At 62.3% G+C, this 310-nt stretch overlaps 1 protein-coding gene across 1 annotated transcript in view; it reads left to right on the top strand.

Annotated features, from left to right (window-relative positions):
• LOC119582044 (organic cation transporter protein-like) overlaps positions 1 to 310 on the top strand; it is a gene marked incomplete in the record, with an annotated part of 19,531 nt that overhangs the window by 8,750 nt on the left and 10,471 nt on the right. Inside the window, 1 exon segment of the mRNA XM_037930287.1 lies at positions 42 to 210. Coding sequence (XP_037786215.1) covers positions 42 to 210 — 169 coding nt within the window.

Here is a 310-nt window from a genome sequence, read left to right as displayed (position 1 = left end):
ACAGTACTGCAACACCAACATTGCCTTTCTCCCCCCCGCAGCCATAGAGGTCGCCGAACCCCGCTTCCGCACCGCCCTCGGCATCATGCTGTTCATCCCTTGGGCCATGGGCGAGATGTTCCTCGGAGGGTTGGCCTATCTCATCAGGGACTGGAGGACACTGCAGCTCACCGTGTCCGTCATTGGGGTGGTGATGCTGCCCTTCTTCTGGTGAGTGTGCGGAGGCGGTGGAGGTGAGTGGCAGAGCTCGGGCTTGGCAATCGCGAGGTCCTGGGTTCGCGCCCGGTCGCTCCTCTTAGTCGACACATGC

The sequence above is a fragment of the Penaeus monodon genome, chromosome 15 (genome assembly GCF_015228065.2).
Source record: "Penaeus monodon isolate SGIC_2016 chromosome 15, NSTDA_Pmon_1, whole genome shotgun sequence".
In the NCBI taxonomy this organism is placed as follows: Eukaryota; Metazoa; Arthropoda; class Malacostraca; order Decapoda; family Penaeidae; genus Penaeus; species Penaeus monodon.
Note: the sequence above shows the minus strand (reverse complement) of the source record. Positions and strands in the feature narration are given on the sequence as shown.